The sequence below is a fragment of the Gekko japonicus genome, unplaced genomic scaffold (assembly GCF_001447785.1).
Source record: "Gekko japonicus isolate JY-2015 unplaced genomic scaffold, Gekko_japonicus_V1.1 scaffold1830, whole genome shotgun sequence".
Taxonomy (NCBI): domain Eukaryota; kingdom Metazoa; phylum Chordata; class Lepidosauria; order Squamata; family Gekkonidae; genus Gekko; species Gekko japonicus.
The window spans coordinates 306,387-323,476 of NW_015165300.1; the positions used below are offsets into that span (position 1 = coordinate 306,387).

At 51.7% G+C, this 17,090-nt stretch overlaps 1 protein-coding gene across 1 annotated transcript in view; it reads left to right on the forward strand.

Annotated features, from left to right (window-relative positions):
* Positions 1–676: 676 nt before the first annotated feature.
* Positions 677–17,090, forward strand: part of IQGAP1 (IQ motif containing GTPase activating protein 1) — a 72,865-nt gene continuing 56,451 nt past the window's right edge. Inside the window, exons 1-2 of the mRNA XM_015410398.1 lie at positions 677–1,110; positions 4,200–4,299. Of these exons, the coding sequence (XP_015265884.1) occupies positions 852–1,110; positions 4,200–4,299 (359 nt within the window). The 5' untranslated portion in view covers positions 677–851. The remainder of the gene's footprint in view (positions 1,111–4,199; positions 4,300–17,090) is intronic.

Here is a 17,090-nt window from a genome sequence, read left to right on the forward strand (position 1 = left end):
GAGGGTGGCAGGCCGCACCCGCTCGCCTCCTTCCGTTTTAGGCGCCCCGCCCCCGCCCCGCCCGGGGTTTCTGTAGCTGGGGGGTGCCAGCGGTTCTGCCTGCAGGGGGTGGGGCACTCAGGGCGAGGGGGCCGCCTCTCCTCCCCACACGTGTGGAAGCAGCCCCGGCACTTGCCGGAGAGGACGGAATCCTCCTTCCGTTTTAGGCGCCCCGCCCCCGCCCCGCCCGGGGTTTCTGTAGCTGGGGGGTGCCAGCGGTTCTGCCTGCAGGGGGTGGGGCACTCAGGGCGAGGGGGCCGCCTCTCCTCCCCACACGTGTGGAAGCAGCCCCGGCACTTGCCGGAGAGGACGGAGTTCTAGAATGGAAGGAAGGGCGAGGACAGGCAATATGGCGCTGGCCTTGGACATAACACCCCCCTCCCCTCCCCTTCCTCTCCCTGGTGGGGGGGAGCCAAGCAGCTTACAGAACCACGTAAATAAAATTTAAAAACTGAAGCCGTCCTAAGTGAACAGAAGGCAAAAAGCGGCAAGCTGGATCCTGCGGGGCGGGGGGGGGGGCAGGGGCGCTTCCCCAGCCGCTGCAGGCCGTGTGGTTCTCCTTGCCCCATCTCTCTTGCCTTGAGACCGGAAGGAGGCAGAGGGCAGCTAGGTGTTCTGCAGTGGGCAGGAGGCGGTGGCGAAGGGCTGCTGCCCCTGACAGCCAAGCAGGGCCCCTGAGCTCTGAGGCAGCCCGTCTCTGGGCCGGCTGTTCCTGGGAATCTCAGGAGTTCAGGCCAGGTGGACTTTTGGTCTGACCCCTCTGGGCAGGTCCTCTTCTCCATGCGCACCTGAGGCTCGGTTCACACCTGCACATGAAGACGGAGGTGGGAGAGACCTGGACTGGCACAGTGGACTCGCACCGTCTCTGGGTGCTGCTGGTGGAGAATCAGGTTTTGGGATGCTCCCTGGCAAATAGGAAGGAAGCAGCACGAGCGAAGAGAACGGACAAAACTGTCTTCCCCGCGCTCTCTCACAGCTTTCAATTTGTAGGAAATATTTTATCTGAAGGAGTATTTAGAACTCGAATCCATGACCCGCACTACGAAATGGCCCAGTCCTTGTACCGCACAGGTGAATCGTACTTGAGACACACCATTCCCCCTGTGCTCCTGCCCATAAGGTGGCACTTCTCCATCTTCTGGTTCCAGGGTGGTGACAGTAGGAATGTTATGGGGGAGCCCTAGCGGTCTATCCTCAAGCCTGTGGTGGTGGCTTTCACTCTCTCCTGGTCTGCCCTGGCATCAGAGCCAGACAGTGAGATGCCACGAAGGTGGGATGCAACCCACTGTGGAAGCTGAGGCCCCTGGGCATTCTTCCTTATTGTATGGCAGAAACTTCCCACCTTGAGCTTTCTGGTGGAAATGTCCCCAGGAGACACAGGTGGGGCATCTGCGTATATGAATTTGGTTCCACTGTGATGCCTATTTTCTAGGAAGACAGGTGGGCCAGAGGCTGTCTCGGGTCACCTTGAACTTTTCAGCTGACCTCAGAAGCAGTAGTACCTCAAGGATGTGTCCTTGAAAAGCAGATCAGATCAGCTGATCGTAAACAGGGCCTGACAAAAGATTTTCACTGCTGTCCCCAGTAGTGGAGCTGAAATGTGCTGTTTCACCTCTCTTTGGACTGGCTTTCTGATATATTCAAGGCAGGTGGTGAGGAAAGGGAACCTTTCAGAGGCCTGTTGGCAACTGTAGGGGTGGCTACTTGGGGCCCAGCAATCTTCAGAATGAAATCCTGTTCCAGGGGTTGGCTGTGGATAACAGTGATCAGGGCAGGAAGCGGGGATAGACCTAGGCTCCCCTGGGACAGGAAAGTAGGCATGGCTTAGGGCCTGGGAATACGTGGACGCGTGAAACTTGTACGGGAACGAACCATTGGTCCATCGAGGGCAGTGTTGTCTACGTAGACTGGCGGTGGCTCTCCAGGGTCACAGACACAGACATTTCACATCGCCTGTTCTCTCATCCCTTTAACTAGAGGTTCCAGGAACTGAACCTGGGACTTTCTACATGCCAAGCAGAGGCTCTGCCACTAAACAAAGGCCGCTGTCCTAAATAGTAGTAGTAGTAGTAATAATAATAATAATAATAGCAAGCTGAAGTCATACAGTTACCATATATATGAGCCGGGGCTTGTGCCTGAAACCCGTATCCGATTCCCGGACTCTGTTCTGGCACAGGAGACTAAGAGAAGCTATTTGGCCGGGTCCACGGCTGCCTTTCAGCTACGTCTCTCCTTTTGCGTATTGCAAGTCGAGGGGATGGCGTGCTGCCTGCGGGCACACCCGTCTGCGTTGGCTCGCTCTGCTTTGAATGTGAACTGTAGACATGGGTAAAGTGGCTGCAGCTGAGGGTTCTGCAAAGCCTGCCGGGTCTTTCCATTGGAGGGGGTTTGTGGCCTGCCATCCCCTCTGGCAGGGTGGAGCATCATCAGCCTTTAAAAAAATCCAGGGATGCCGAGTCTCTCTTGAAAACAACCTGGTTTAAAATGAAATCTGATTTTAATACAGGTCCACACAACAAAACGGAGCCCATGATTGGTGTACTAGATACACGTCTCATGAGGTCATCTCGTAAGACTCTGGGTTGCCATAGTAACCTGCATGGAAACTGTACGTTCTTCACAGGACAGGAATGAGGAGGAGGGTTTGCCTGCAGACAGAACAGGCCGGAGGAGTCTGTCGCGTGGGAGTCTGCAACCTTTTACACGTTGATTAATAATCCATACGAATTCTGCACCCAAAATGCTGGTTGTTTGCGAATCCTTTATTGGGAAGTGGCACACATGAGCCCTCGTTTCAAGTCGTATCCACAGGAGCACCGTGCAGAATGGTTTTACTGCACTGGCATAAGTCTGCGTATGGTTGGCCTTCGGGGGTTATTGGCAGCTTTTCACTGCTACTATTTCCCTTTCTGTAAAGCATCCTAGGAAGGTTTTTAGTCCCATAAAAATCCTTGCCTGCCCTTCCCTTCTCATACTGGTTATGCTAGCACCCCACCCAGCCCTCCAGTGTTCTTTAACTTAAATATTTATTTTTCAGTTTTCCATGCTAAGACGCCTGGAATGCGATGACAAATTGTGCGTATCTGTGACTGTCAGCTAGACAGCTGGAGGGCACAGTGCAGCTAAATCCATTAAGCAATTTTCAGTCCCTTTGACTTCCCAAGAAACAAGCACAAGCAACGGGAGTTTGACCGGATTGTGCCCTTACATTCCGTCCCACAGGGAGAGGCCAGTCTGCCCAGTTAGTATCAACGCTGCTTCTGGCGAAGGCACCCTCAATCCCCTTGTCTGTAAAGTGAAAGGACTCCTAGAGGCTTTTATGCCTCTTGGGTTGTGTAAAGGCTCCCTCAGTAGTAAGCCGGTCTCTGTCTTCCTAAGATCTTTGTATCCTGCCCTTCCTCCAAGGAGCGCCGGGTGGCATGTGTGGTTCGACCTTTTCTGTTTGGTCTTGGCAACAACCCTGTGAGGGGTAGGTTAGGGTGTGGGAGGGCGTCTGGCCAAAGCCCTTTCCCAGCAGGTCCCAAGAGGAGGCAGGCAGGCCCGTTGGCCCGTTGGCTTGGGATGGACTGAGAGAAAGGCAAGTGGTGGTAGCGGCAGACACATCGTTGGGTGCAAGACTGGGCGGGAGGGGGGGGAGAGGAAAAACCAGGCTTTCTGCTTGCCTTCCCGTATCTGGGCACACAAAGACTTTTCTCCTTCTAGAGCGGGGGGGGGCACCTTTGGGATTCTGACACCGGGGGTGGGGGGGCGGAGCCACAAAATGGGTGCTGCGGGAGGAGGATTCTCTCTCATGCGTGCACACACACACACATGCCCACACACAAAGGAAGCCCAAGCACAGCGCTGAAGTGGGGTAGTTTGAAACTACCCTAGAAAAGAGGAGTGAGAGAGACTAAAACCAACACTGGTGGCAGCTGCTGCCACTAGAGCCGTGTTGTTTTAATCTGCACAGCCAACCAGACTTCCGGTGGCCAATCAGAAGCCCTCCTGGGCAAGAGCTCCACCCGGCTCCACCCATTTTTAAAAAACACTTGGCGGGCACCTTGTTGGGGACCCCTGTCTTAGAGGAGGAAGCGCATGCTTATCTTGTTTGTTTGGGGGGGGGTTGTAGTAACCCTGAGGCCATGCTTCCTGGGACTGACTGTGTCTTTTTGCAGCTGTCCTAGATAACGAGAGGATGACGGCTGAAGAAATGGATGAGCGGAGACGTCAGAATGTGGCCTATGAATACCTTTGCCACCTGGAGGAAGCCAAGAGGTAAGGCTGCATGGAATGGGTGGCAGAACCTCTGTTGTCCAGCCCAGACGCACAGCGCCAACAACACAAGCTCCTGGCTGCTCTCGTAACAGGTGGGAGAGAGCAAATGCGCCACTGGCCTTGGTGGAGAGAGGAGAAGGAGGAGCTGTGTGCGCTTAATGCAGTCCAGCCTGCGGCTGTATTGACTGGTGTATGGGAAGGCAGGCCTGCTTCTGCCACTAACAGGCTAGTTAAACTGTTTCCTTGTCAGACGTCAAGTCTAAGATGATACCACTTTACACAATTCTCAGTGACTTGAGTTCTTAGGCTGCTTCTCTGCTTCAACCTGAACAAAAAAGAGAATCACGGAAACATCTATGCCAAATAAGATCAAACTGTGAAAGACCAACCAATGATAATTACTTACGAATACATTTTATAATTTTTATATATATATTTAAGAAGACTCTTCCCTTTTGAGCAACTTTTCACATAAGAACTTAACACCTTCTGGTGAATTTCCTAAACTTGTATATAAAAACAGATATTGTATTTTTCTATGAAACCCCTCTTTTTCACATGATATATATTGCACTGTTCATTTAAAATATATATATAAAATTATAAAATGTATTTGTAAGTAATTATCATTAGTTAGTCTGTCACAGTTTAATCTTATTTGGCATATGCTTCTCTAGTTTGCCTGGCGTTTAGTGATGGTGCTCTTTTCCTTAGAACTCTGTTTTCGTGTTGTGAAAAGCCTCTTGTAGTGTCCAGTAATGAAGCATAAACCTGCAACAGACTTGGAGGGAAGAACTGATTAGATGGAGAGGCAGTGTTGTATGCAATGAGAAGAGGCCTGCAGTTGGTAGAGGAAGATTTTCTGTCCCAGAGGTAGTGTTGGAGCTGGCCGATAACCTGTGGGATGCCTCTGGGTTGTTTGGTCTTGATTGACGTGGAACATATGCAAGTCATTTTAAAACGTTTAAGGTAGCTTGCGTCATTAAGTTAAAAGCATAAACGGAAACCTCCACTGAGAGCATCAGTGAAACAACATAAAATTCATTCGGAGACCGCAATAAAGCATCAGTAGTGAGTAAAAGCAGCAGGAAAAACACCAGATAAAAAGTCTTTTTGCTACGTGTCAGAACAAGATGGTTATATAATTGCGAAAGATGTTCATGGGTGGCTTTTTTTTTTTAAGACTCGCTGAACCGTAGCCAAGGTGTGACTTACTGTCTTGCCTAGAGCCATGTCTTCACGCTCAGTGGGCAGCTTCACGCTCAGTGGGGAGGTGTGGTCATTCCATCCTGCCCCTGCTTTCTCTGTCCTTCCTTTGTAACCTCTGAGCCTGGATGGGTTGAAGGCCCGGGTATGAGAGACCCTGACAGGGCTTGGTTTGGGGTGTGGAGATTCTGGGGCGCAGATCGTCTTAGCACAGCCTCTTATTCCCAAGGAGTTTTTCCCCCAGTGCTGCCCAAAGCGTCCCAGTTTTTCCATTTCAGAAATGAAGAGTCCGTGTGTGTCTGTCTAGAGACAGTTGGGCTTTTTGCAGGCGTTCGCATCTCTGGTGTTGGGCAGCCTCCACCCCAATAGGTCTGTTGAAGCAGGAACTTGAGTTACTTCCATGCTTGCTTTTTTGTTCTGCTTTCTTCATGCCTCTTTTGCAAGTCAACGGCAGTAGAGCAGAAGTGGGTTCCACACAGCATTTAATGTAGCCCTGCCGTGATGAAATGCAGGCAGAAACTGAACGAGGCCAGTCATACTGTCCTTTCAGCCTCGTTAGTGTTCAGGAATTACATGAAGGTGTGCTCCACTGGAGGAGGTGGCGTTTAATATGGTAATTCTCAGATGACTGAACCCTAAACCTGTTTTGTTTGGCTGCTGCAAATTCACTCATGCTTCAAAACACATGAACATTTAAACTGTGCTGTTGTAAACTGAGTCGCACCTTTCTCAGTCCGTTGCAGTAGCTCTGCTGGGGTTTGTCCTGTCTGCCTCCTACCATGGAGTCCTTCTTTTTAATGAACACATATAAACAAGTAAAGGCATTCTGCAGCCTTGCGTGTTGGTGTTGTGCTCACTGACACAGCCGGCGGGATGCATTCTTGCTTCGGAGTGATGTTGAGGGTCGGGGAGGTGTCGTTGGGGCAGAGTGGCCACCTGACTCCCTGTTGGCCCCCGCCCCCCCACCCCGCTTTCCCAAAATGCTGTCATTTGCTTTCAGCAGAAGGGCACACCAGTGTGAGGCTGCTGCTGAATCAGAGACTTTGATCCCGGTGTGTAATAACATTGTGGGCCACCTCGGTTTCTCTCTCTCTCTCTCTCTCTCTCTCTCTCTCTCTCTCTCTCTCCATAGATTACCGTCCACTGAATGGAAGGGATCTCTCCCCCCCCCCCATCAGTTACTAAGGTAACGGTGCAGTCGGAGGCGGGGCTGCCACCTCCCCTCCTGAACCCGTTGGCCTCAGTGGGCTGAGGAGGGTGTCCCTCCTTCTGTGCAGGTGGGCTTCTTTTCTGAAGCACGTGAGAGTGGCAGAGCAACGGGTGTGGGGTTTCTTTGGCACAGTGCTGTGCCTCGCAGTCCTGAACCCTACCCGCATCCCCTCGTGCCACGCACAATCGCTTGGGTTCACCCAAACGCTGCCCGGCGCCCTCCTGCCCATGCAGCCGATAAGTGGCCGGGTGCAGGGAACGCCCTTCCTCAGGGCATCACGCCTCAAGGTGCTCTCCGCGTTCTCCTGCCCCTCTCCCTTTTCAAATAGGCTGTCTGTTTCTTTTGTAAAGACAGTCGAAGAGGCGCACGCCTGCCTCCTGCTCATGCTGGACGCCGGAAAGCCTCTGTGGTGCTCCTGGGCTCCAGTCGAGCTGTCCTGCCACAGACCCAACGCAGCGGCCCTCTGAAACGCAGGTGTCAGTGGCTCATTTCTAGATGAACCGCCATGACTGGTTGTGTTGTGCTGCGGTGCTGCCGCTGCCTCTGCCGCCAGCAGGTGGCCTGCTGAAGACCGGGTGTGTGTGTTTGTGTGTGTGAGTCCAGCCCGCTTCCAAACGAGTAGCCATGGCATCCCTGCTGGCTTTGTAGGGCTGCCTGCCGGCCTCCAGATGGATCCTGGCGTTTTTCCTGAATCACAACTGATTTCCAGGCGACATAGATCAGTTCCCCTGGGGAAAACAGCCGCTTTGGAGGGCGGGCTGGGTGGCGTCCCATGCCCTCTGAGCTGTCTCCTCTCTCAAAATTCTACCAGCCCCTCATTTAGGACCCGTATCAGGCCACACTAACCAGGCGGTCCGCACGTGCCAGGCAGGCTAGGACCTGGGAGACCCGGTCTGAATCCCCGCTCTGTTAATGCCGAAGCCTTTCTGGCTGAACTTCAACAAGTCCTTTTATGGATCAAAAACTGGCTAATTAATAGAAAACAGAGAGTGAGCATAAATGGGCAGTTCTGTCAGTGGAGGGGGGTAAGCAGTGGGGTACCGCAGGGATCAGTACTTGGTCCACTGCTTTTTAACTTGTTCATTAATGATTTGGAGTTGGGAGTAAGCAGTGAAGTGGCTAAATTTGTGGATACGAAGTTGTTCAGGGTGGTGAAAACCAGTGAGGATTGTGAGGCACTCCAAAGGGATCTGTCAAAGATGGGCGAGTGGGCGTCAACATGGCAAATGGGGTTCAATGTGGCCAAGTGCAAGGTGATGCACATTGGAGCCAAAAATCCTAACTATAAATACACGTTGATGGGGTCTGAACTGGCAGAGACTGATCAAGAGAGAGATCTTGGAGTTGTAGTTGATAACTCACTGAAAATGTCGAGACAGTGTGTGACTGCAATAAAGAAGATCAATGCTATGCTGGGGATTATTAGGAAGGGTATTGAAAACAGATCAGCCAATATCATAATGCCCCTATATAAATCAATGGTGCGACCTCATCTGGAATACTGTGTGCAATTCTGGTCACCACACCTTAAAAAGGATATTATAGCTTTGGGAAAAGTGCAGAAAAGGGCAACTCGAATGATAAAAGGGTTGGAACACTTTCCCTATGAGGAAAGGTTAAGGCGCTTAGGGCTCTTTAGCTTGGAGAAACGACGACTGACGGGTGACATGACTGAGGTTTATAAGATTATGCATGGGAAAGAGCAGGTAGAGAAAGAGGTACTTTTCTCGCTTTCTCACAAGACAAGAACTCCTTGTGGGCACTCCATGAAATTGCTGAGCGGTCGGGTTAGAACGGATAAAAGGAAGTACTTCTTCACCCAAAGAGTGATTAACACTTGGAATTCACTGCCACAGGAAGTGGTGGCGGCTACAAGCATGGACGGCTTCAAAAGGGAATTAGATAAGCATATGGAGCAGAGGTCCATCAGTGGCTATTAGCCACAAGGTATAGATAGGGACTCTGGGGCAAGTGATGCTCTGTCATCTTGGTGCTTGGGGGGGTCAACAGTGGGAGAGCTTCTAATGTCCTGGCCCCACTGGTGGACCTCCTGATGGCACTGGTATTTCTGGCCACTGTGTGACACAGAGAGTGTTGGGCTGGATGGACCTTTGGCCTGATCCAGCATTGGCATCTCTCTTATGTTCTTATGACCAGGCACTTTATCTCTCTCTCAGCCTAGCCGAAGTCACAGGGCTGTTGTGAGGATAAGATGGAGAAGAGAGCAGTGTTGCCCTTTTTTTGGTCAGTGCTGGGGGGAAGAAAGGCAGGGGATAAATGAAGTGACTGAGTGTTCAGCAGCCCTGACAGCGCTGCGCGGTTGTCGCTGGAGCGGACGTTTCTATCACTCACTCCAGTGCTTAGTTTCTCTGAACCTTGTCAAAGGCGATACGTGTGGCTACAGAAAGTGCAGAGCGGCTTGTACACTTGTGGCTAAGTGGGTGCTGTTATCTGGCTGCACAGTCCAGAGCTCTTGGCAGGTATGAGCAGGTTCCTGCCCGTTGGTCCTGCAGAACCAGGGACGAATCCCAGAGGAGGAGCCTTTGTGGACTTCCCACTCTGTAGTCAGGCCAGGGCCTCTACACTGCAAGTCTCCACTCTCACTAAAGCCTTAAACATGGGGGCTCCGAGCCTCTTTTCCAGGGAGTGTGAAAACGTGCCTTTTTATGTGCCCTTTTGAGGTTCGATCATGTTCTTGTTGCTGTTTTATGTATTCCTTATTCTCTCTTTTCAGTGTACTGTTGCTCTTGGCTACACTTTGCCCTTTAGTAGTGGATTTATTCCTGTACTTGAACTGTTTAAATATGTGTTTCGTTGTAAGCCAGCTTTCAGCTGAAAATTGCCTCGTGCAGGAAATACGGCACCCATAATAATCGCAGTGGGAAGGGCGCTCTCTGGGTGCCCTTGTTGAACGGGAGCCCAGATGTTCCCCAGGGCTGTCGCAGGTTCACGATGAGAGAGAGTGGCAGCACTCTGGGGGAAATGTAAAGCGGTGGTATCGCATATGCACGCCTCAAGTCAGAATCCAGGGTGTTGTGGAACAGAAAGGTGCCTTCCTCCAAGGCAGCCTGTGGAAGCAGAGAGAAGCCTGTTTCACGGGACCCAGTCACCCAGGGCCTAGAAACACACTTCCGCCTGAAGCGGATGTTCCTTTTGAGTAGATTGGGTCCCCCTGTTTTACGGAGAGGAAAACATCAGCTTTGTAGTTTTGTAAAGCAATATTTTTTCTTTTCGGTTTGAAAGGATAGAAACAATGTTTTGAACTGAAAGTACAAGAAAGTGAACAAAACCTGTCACGAATTTTAAAGGAAAACTTCTCTAGCATTAGTAATTGCTAACGTTGTTTGCATCTGGGGGATTTTTCTATCCCCAGAATGTTGCTCTCTTTGGAGAGGTGAATATTCTGCAGTGCAAGCAAATGGGTCATGCCAGCCTACAAGCAGTCATGACACTGAACTTCAGTGCCGCGGCAGCAGCCCTTGCAAGCAAACTCTCACAGCTGTTGTGAGATTCCAGATGTAGTGGGATCGCCTTGGGTGTCCGTGCTGAAGATGGTTTTGAGAACATCCTACACTTTCAGCATTGCGTGGCTTGCTGGCATCTCCAGGCTGCAGTGGAAATATTTCGCAGCCATCACCCGGAACACTGAGCGGTACATCCTGTCGGGAGTCCAGCGCAAGAGTGGAGGGAGGAGCCCCACAGCTGCTGCATGGCTCTAACAGGCTGCAGAAACCTGCTGAGGGCAGGCCACGCAAGGGGGGAGGGGGGGAAGGTGTGTGCATGCTGCATGCTCACTTGTGCTGCATCCACCCTCACAGTTGCTGAGGCTTGCCGTCCCACAGCGGGAGGGAACTGTACACCGGAAGGGTGTGGTTTGGGGAGGGGGACTGTCACAGGACTGCCAGTTTTCTCTTCCTGGGGCCCTCCAGCAACCAGCCTGGCCCTTTCTAAAGTAAACCAAGTAGCAAATAAGCTAGCAGGATGAAATGTTTGGGAAAGTGCAAAACCCACCGAACCCTCACTGTGGACGAAGAAACTCCTAGTTTTCCTCCTCTCGCAGAGTCTCTTTTCCAGCTGAATTCCCAGTGCGAAATGCCTCCTCTCTTCTGAGACTGCAAATTAAAGACAGATCTTGCTGCCCCTTTCCTAGCCAAAATGTACATTCAAGCGAACCTTACCTGTGACCTTTCATCAGGCCCTCTTTCTGGGAGTAGAAGAAGAGGCTGCCTCTCTCCGGAATACTCAGGGTGCTCTCCTGGACCAGCGTTTGTGCTCCGGCGCCATCCCATTGGTTGGGGTAGGAAAAGAGCAGAGAGCACCCCAGTGCCAAAACCGGAAGATTTCTGTGGTGGTTTTATATCCCGGGTGCTGCTTTGTTCTAGGGTGAAGGTGACAATATCATGGGGGGGGGGAAGCTATAGAGGCTGCTTATATATTCTCCCCCCCCCCACACACACACACAAAGTACATCTCGGGTGGACGTCCAGCCCTGTTCCGCTGGGCCAATCCTGAGAGGGGAGGGGTTTTCCTTGGAAGAGCTGGCCGTGGAGGCCTGAGAAGCGCAACTTTCAGCGGATCCTGAACTGGGGTCTAGAAGCCGGCCTGGCTCAGGAGGGTGGGGGTGCAAGTCGGGCCTGTTAATCCCTGTTCAAGTCGGGCTGTTAATCCCTGCCCCTGTGCTTCCTAAACAGCAAAGGGTTTATGTTTGTGCACCCTTCTTCCTGTATGTAGCTTGGCTGGCTGCAAGCTCTGGTTTGGTTTCCAATGTGACAGGAAACCTTGACCCAAAATGGGGGGGGGGGGGGAAATGACTCACTGTTTCTGGCAGACGCTTGTTTCTCTCTTTTCGACCACGGTGCACAGCCCAGAGTCTTGCGAGAGGCTCGGCCTGTTCCTGCCTTGGGGTGGGACTTGGGCCTGGCGCTCTGTTGTGAGGGTCACCGGGAGGAGGGGAGAGGAGCAGGTGTGCCCACCCGTAGCTCCTTAGGGGGGGGAGGGGGGCGGCCAAGTGCTTTCAGTGAGACGGAATGCATCCATCGTCTTGGAAGCAGAGCTACTTAGAGCAGCTTCGTTTTGGGGCAGAAGCTTTCACCAGCTGTCGTCTTTGTGTTTCTCAAGAGCTTGTTACTCTGTTGGGGGCACATCCTGCTACAGAAGGCCCAAAGCAGTTGTGGTGTGGCGGGGCTGGGACTTGCCACGGCCTGGCTTCTGCCGTGGCTGCCTCTGCCTCGGCTCTGTGGGCAGCCTGGATGAGGGCTGGGCTGGGCTGGGAGGCGAGCACTGCTGAGCCTTCCACTGGGCTTGCTGATCAGTTCTGTTGCATACTTTTGCAAGTGGTGCCCGAGCAGGGACAAAGGCTCTTGCCTGTTTATCCTACCATGTCTCCAAGGAGCTCAGGGTGGCATAGACGCACAACAATCCTCTGAGGTAGGTTCAGCGGTGAGAGGGATCACCCAGCCAGCTTCATGGCAGTTAGAGCCGGGGGGAGGAGTCTTCTCAGTTCGATTCCCTTCGCATAAAGGCTACAGTGGAAAACCTGCCCTGTTCTGGATTTGAAGTTCCCAACATGCAAACAGCGCCATTAGCTGGTGGCATTTCCAGCAGTGTGAGAGTCAGAGGTCATTTCGGGGGGGATCGCAGTTCCCCCGGGTGAGGTACGGGGGGCAGGGCACATGATGAAGCCCCGCCCTCTGCTTCCGGCCGCCCCGCTTCCGGCCCTCATTCAACCAGGAGGTGGCAGGAGAAGAGGGAGGGTAAGTTGCTTCCTCCCTGCCTCTCCCCACCCCTGCCTGCCTGGGGCCAGGGAGGGCCTTCGCGGGGCTTCCTTGCACTCACGCCGGCCTTGCAGGTCCACCGCCGGGCCCCTCATGGGGCTCGGCCGTGGAGCTGCAAGGCCGGCGGGGGCGGGCGCGTGCTAATGAGTTATGCTAATGAGTTCCCCTAGCTCTTTTTCTACGAAATGACCCCTGGTGAGAGTTGGTGTTCTTCCTCTGTCTGCTGAGATGCCATTTGCGCAGAATTCTCCCGCCCGTGTTGGCAGCCTCTCCTGTCCCCCCCCCCCCTAAAGGCTGCACACCTCACAGTGTCTTCTTCCCAGTCATGCTTGCTGTCTTGGCTGCGCATCTGGAGGGAATGGACTCTGGGTACCCGAGTGTGAGGGGTAGTAGGAGCGCCAGAAAGGGGTGCCTGATACTTTGGGGTTTGGAACAACTCTGGTCACTGTCCACTGAGCTGGAGTAACCGAGCAGCCCTGTTGCTCCACACGCCACCCGCAAGGTGGGGTGAGACGTTTTGGGTGGGCAGTGGGTACTTCTCACAGGTACTGCAGGGAGTACTCGCAGTCCCGAGGTCCTGGCTTTCCCAGTGGAAGGGCTGGACAGATCCCTGCAGCAGTCCTGGAGTCGAGGCTGCCGACTTGCTTTCCAAGGGGCAGCACCTGAGACCCGATGCTGGCTTTTAACTCTCCCCCCCCCCCCCAGTTCTGCATCACATATTGGAAATAATCGTGGGAGGGTAGAGGTGCTTTCCACTCCCCACCCCTGTTGTGTGTTTTCAGAGTGGCTGGCCAAGTGGGGAATTCAGCAGGTGCCTGAGCATGTCCCTCCTGGGGGAGAATCTTGTGCTTTGGCAGCTGCGGGGGGTTGGGCTTCACATCTGGAGAGGATCTTAGCAGACGCACGATGGAAGAAAAGGCAGCGTGTCCAGACACAGCCTCTTGTTCAGTAGATGCATCTCCATAGCAGCCATATCTCTTGGCGTGTGTGTGTGTGGGGGGGGGAGGCTACAAGGGGTGGTGAAGATAGTAATTTGCATCTGCAGTATCCAGGGTCGAAGGAAGAACCACTCCCTCCCCAAGCGGCAGGGGTGGTCGCTTGCAGAGAGCCCCAGTTTTCCTCTAGCTCAGATGTATTCACTCCATAAAGGAAAGGGGAGTCATGGGATTTGTCTGAAAGGTCCGTGGTGCTTTCCTTTTCTGTGCATTGAGGGCACTGTGTGGGTTAGGCTGAGCGAGGGGCCTGGGCCGAAGGTCACCTGAGGAGGTTCCTTGACGGAGCTGGGCTTCGAAGGGTTGGATTCCTTCTCGGTGTGTATGGCCGCAAAGGCCATTTATCCTTGCCTTGTTATGACTTCTGATTTAAAGCAGACATGGATGCCGGCACTACTTGCGACCATGAAGTTGTGTCCTGTTGTGCTTCCTGGGAGGATGATTGGTCTTGTCTCGTTCAGTGGATGGGCCGCCATTTCGCGACATTTCCTTGGATTAGATGGGTTGGGGAGCCTTCCTCCTCAGCAGGCTGTATTGCTGGTGCCTTGAATCTTCTGAAACGGTTTGCTCTGCGGGCTTCGCACCCAGTATGGCTGGTCCCTGCTTGTGGCTCCTGGTAGTCAGGCTGACTTGGGATGATGGATGGCAAGGAGGGTGCACTAGACGTCCTTCGTTTCTTTCCTGCTTGAACGGGGTTTTTCTTTTCCCAGGAGGCTGCCTGAGAGCCAGGAATCCCTTTCTGCTGAGTCCTTCCGCGACAGAAGCATAACAAAACGTGTACAGGTGTAGAATTTCTTGATATTTTGAAGCCACGGGAAATTTGGTCTCCATTTTGTCACAGTTCAGTTTCAGCTTGTTCGACCACAGCTGTTTAGCCACTGCAGCCAGGACCTGGCTCGGGACCGCTGGAGCAGCACCATGAGGTTTCTACAAAGAGAGAGAGAGAGCTGAGCGTCTTCAGCTTATGGATGACACCCGGCTCCAAAATCATGAGGGCTTTCTCCTGAGGGCTTTACACAGAGGTTAAATAGCATGGGAGGTAAAATAAACCTTGTGGAACAGCACAGGACAAGTCCCAACCAGTGTTCCCTCTAAGCTGAGTTAGTGTGAGCCAGCTTACAGTTTTTTAGCCTCCGGCTCACACATTTTCATCTCAGCTCAGGAAGGATGGCTCCAGAGCGCACTAATTTATGCAGTAGCCAAATCACCTGCTCACAACTTTGATGCCAGCAGCTCACAAAGCAGAATTTTTGCTCACAAGACTCCACAGCTTAGAGGGAGCATTGGTCCCAACCGGTCATGACGGCCCTCTAGCAGCAACCCTCTGGGTCCACTCCACAAGGAATTAAGTCATTCCAGAGCACATCTGTGGATACCTTCTCTCAAAATGTCTCAACAAGATGGTATGGGTCACAGAATCACAGACTGCTGATGAATCCAGTGAGGAACAAATAGCACAGCGCTCGTCTGCGTTCAGGTGGAGACTTCTCAACTAAAGCAACCTGTGTTCCATAGCCTTGTCATAAAGCCAGACTGAAAGGATCTCTGGCAGGTGAGTCTTCCGGGAGGACCTGGAATTGTCCTGCTGCTGCTCTCTCCCAGGAAGGGCAAATTAGAGGCTGAATGGTAACTGGCCACAGTATCCTCCTCTGCTGATGGGATTCACCCAGGAAAGGTACCCTGAGTCAGTGCATGATGTGTGTTGGACACCAGGGACTCCGTAAGGTCCTTACAAGATCACAGGAACTAGGACTGAAGTGGATGAAGAGTACAAGTGGTTGCCTTCACTGATCCTGAGGTCCTGTTGACCTCCATCATGGTAACTGGGTTGAAATGATCCATCAGTGGTCTTGATTGTCCACTGGATACTTCTGCTGTCTGAATGCTTACAGCCAGCATCCAAACCAGAACACATATGAAAGACTTTATCAGCAGAAAACGTTTCTGAGAATTTAAGGACATACCTTAGTCATTGACCCAACCACTTTTGTTTACTGATCTTACATGTGATTGTAAAGCGGACTTCTAAAATGTCATTTTATATGATATTGGGCTACTTGTAAGTGACTTTGGGCCCTTCAGGGGAAAAGTGATGTGTGTGTATATTTCCGTGTGTGTGTGCCTGCACGTGTGCGCTTGTGTGTGAGAGAGGAAGAGACTATATGCAGATGTCACTTATTAAGACTTGCATTGTTAATTGCATCTTCCACTCTTGGACTCAGTGTGCCCATAGGTTGATGGGAATACTTAGAGCTTGCTGTGGGTACTGTCCTGTCAGGTTGTATTAATTCTAACTTCCTTGGGTATTGTGGATTTGAACTCGTCCTTATGTCAAGATTGTGCCCTAGGTGAAACCCTAGAGAGATAAGATGTGATATGCTAACATCACATCTTTTTTTCTACTCCCTTGTATATGTCATCAGGTGGGGTGAATTGTCAGTGGGAGACCAATCTTGGCCCCCACAGCCAGAAACTTGTAGGGCTGCAGGTTGCTTGTTGGATGAAAAATTCTCGGTGGCTTTCCTTGTTGGTGCCACCATGTCAGGTTTCAGTCTGTATTTCTCAATGCACACTTAAGAGGCGTGGTACTTTCACATGTAACATCAACTGGAAGGACAGCAGTCACGTAGAGCTTGAAAAACCAGACTTGGAGCTGATTTGCAATTTTCTGCTGTTTTTATGTATGCAACAGCTCCAAAGTTTGCAGGTTGTGGATATTGTTTCCATGTTCCCAGTTCATATTACCAGATCCCTGTGTGGGGAAAAAAGCAGCAGAAAGTAATGCATGAATGTGGGGCTAAGATGTCTGAAAGGGGAGGACCAAGTGGTGTGCTGCTTTGCCAAGACACAGTTTATAAAACATGGGATTGCTCAGACTGTGGGTGTCTGCTGTTTCTGTGCAAGGTGGGAAAGCAGAGAAATAAAGTGGTGTTTGAGGGCTGATCCTCAGTGTTATGCTTTGCACTAGAAAAAATAACACAGTAATTCAGGTACTCTTGGGACCGAACTGTCTAGTGTATTTTTATTTAGCCCTTCTTTTAAGGAACTCAGGGCAGTGTACGTCAGCTCCTGACAGATTTTCTTTTGCCCAAAAATGTAGGCAGTAGACTCCTTTTTAGTCTTTAGAGTTTTCAATTTTAGTGAATGACCATATTTTCTAAGTATTGCTACTACAAACAAAACCTACTACTAAGCACTTTGCAGTTCCTTGTAATTGTATTCAAGGCATAACATGACAGAAGTGTTGTGGTATATAAATAAATGTGGGGGTAATCCTGGCCATCATAATAGAAACCGCATAAGAAAATCATAGCTGAAAATTCTAGGTGCGCCCATGGAATTTCTAGGCACTATGGTGACCTGGTGCCTGGGATTTGTGAAGCCCTGGGTTATGTGGTCCCCCCTTCCCCGCTTACTCTCACAACAGCCTCCTCATCGTGAGTTAGGGTGAGGCTGAGAGAAAGTGGCTGACCTGGGTCTACCCAGCAAGCTTCCGTTGCCGGGTGAAGGTCTGAGCCTGGATCCCAGACTCCCGCCCCCACGCGGCAGGAACTACAGCACTACTTGGTGTGCTTGGCTATGCATACGTTTTTATTGCTTTTCTTAACT